Here is a 1792-nt window from a genome sequence, read left to right on the forward strand (position 1 = left end):
GAATGATAAAATATATCATTTACGAGGAAATTAAAACATGTACATTTGTGTCGAAGCATTTCCTGCTCACTTGGCAATGTGTTCATGACCAGAGGATTAATGAATTAGGAGCTCATGTTTCTTTTCTTTCTATTGTCTCTGCTCAGAGTCAGATTTTTCTCATGTCCCGTGTCAACCTACCACTTTAGCACACATAATTAACATTATTGTGAAAAATTGTAAATCCTCTAAGGGCTGCTATTTTTGTACTTGTTAACTTGGTGACAGTTCACTCTTACCCAGTGGCAAACCGTTCAACAGAGGTGATCTGTGCTTCGCAACCAAATAATAGATTGCTCAATTATCATTTCCTAACAGCCCAGTATTCCCCTGCCACATGTACAGTAACAACTGAGCAGAGAATTTATGCTGTGCTCAGTCCTTTTTTTCCCCTTTTTTTTTTTTTTTTTTGCCATCCATTATTGCACATAGTAAAATATCACTTTGTTTAACGGTCAGTCCTCGTCATTTTTAACATTTCCAGCCTCTGCCAAAATTGGCGTAGTGGAAAAGAGATGTGGTAACAGTGGAACAGGAAAGAACTGTAATATGTGAGCCGTCCATCAATGGGAGTATAATTGAAAACATGTGTTCTGTAATTTCTAAGGATGGAGTGAGGATTGGAGAGTTGGCTGAGGCTACTGCTGGTGGTGTTCTTTTGCCTGTAGCTGCAATAATAATTGGATCTAGTAAAACCCAGTAGTATTATCACACAATAATGTACTGTCTCACTATCCTGCCTTACCTCCTGCCCTCTTTATCTGCACAGGATATGATTGTAAAGAATATGTCCTTCAAGGTTGGGCAGACACTGACTGTAGTTGGAGTTCCCAAGCCTGATGCTTCAAAGTAAGTGCTCATGTGAAACACTATCTCGCTATTTTGATATAAATGCATCACGGTAAAACTGAAAAGGTTCATCTGTAGTAGTTTATGCTTGTATTCCACAAACACATTTCATTCTTGTCATACGGAATGGTCATAAAGTTGAGTTATTTGTGTATAGAAAGTATTTGGTATTGTTATCACTATAATTTGATTTAAAGGAAACAAGTGTGTAGGTTCAATCATAAGACTGAAACCTTATGACCAAAATGTTTTCATTCATATGGGGTTTGTTCTTTAGTTATTTTCTCTAAACACTAATGTAGGTGAAATCTATAATCAGTTAATGACTACTTATTCATTTCCTCTCAGTAATGTGTGATGAACATGCTGATTAGTAAATGTAGCAGTATTTGGGCCCTTGTGTGGCGTAGTGGTCTAAGCAGGCGCCCCATGTTTAGAGGCCTCGCTGCAGTTGGTTCTAGACCCGCATCGGACGGCCTTTGCTGCATGTCATTTCCTGTCTCTCTCTACTATCCTGTCCAATAAAGGCACAAAAGCCCAAAAAAAATATACTTTAAAAATGTAGCAATATTTTGTGCACCTGCTCTCCTCTTACCCATTAATAAATGCCTATTGAATGTAACAAATGTCTTTTTTTCTTTTTACCACAAGTTTTTCTCTGAATATCGGCTCTGATGAGCAGGAGATTACATTCCATATGAACCCTCGTTTTAACGCCCACGGAGATGAGAATGCGGTGGTCTGCAACTCTTACCAGGGAGGCAACTGGTGTGAGGAGCACCGTGAGGGAGGCTTTCCTTTCCAACAGGGAGAAGAGTTCAAGGTGAAGCCTCGTGTGTGTGTGTGTGTGTGTGTGTGCGTGCGTGCGTGCGTGCGTGCGTGCGTGCGTGCGTGCGTGCGTGCG

General features: G+C 40.2%; 1 protein-coding gene across 1 annotated transcript; it reads left to right on the forward strand.

The window, feature by feature from the left end:
- Window positions 1–784: 784 nt before the first annotated feature.
- LOC111648801 (beta-galactoside-binding lectin-like) lies at window positions 785–1755 on the forward strand (the record flags this gene model as incomplete). The annotated part of the gene is made up of 2 exons (XM_023398563.2): window positions 785–888; window positions 1540–1755. Coding segments are annotated over exons 1-2 (293 nt in total), but the record flags the coding sequence as incomplete, so codon positions are not given.
- Window positions 1756–1792: the final 37 nt, after the last annotated feature.

The sequence above is a fragment of the Seriola lalandi genome, unplaced genomic scaffold (assembly GCF_002814215.2).
Source record: "Seriola lalandi dorsalis isolate HSWRI2012SDOR001 ecotype SW California unplaced genomic scaffold, Sedor1 jcf7180001956526, whole genome shotgun sequence".
In the NCBI taxonomy this organism is placed as follows: Eukaryota; Metazoa; Chordata; class Actinopteri; order Carangiformes; family Carangidae; genus Seriola; species Seriola lalandi.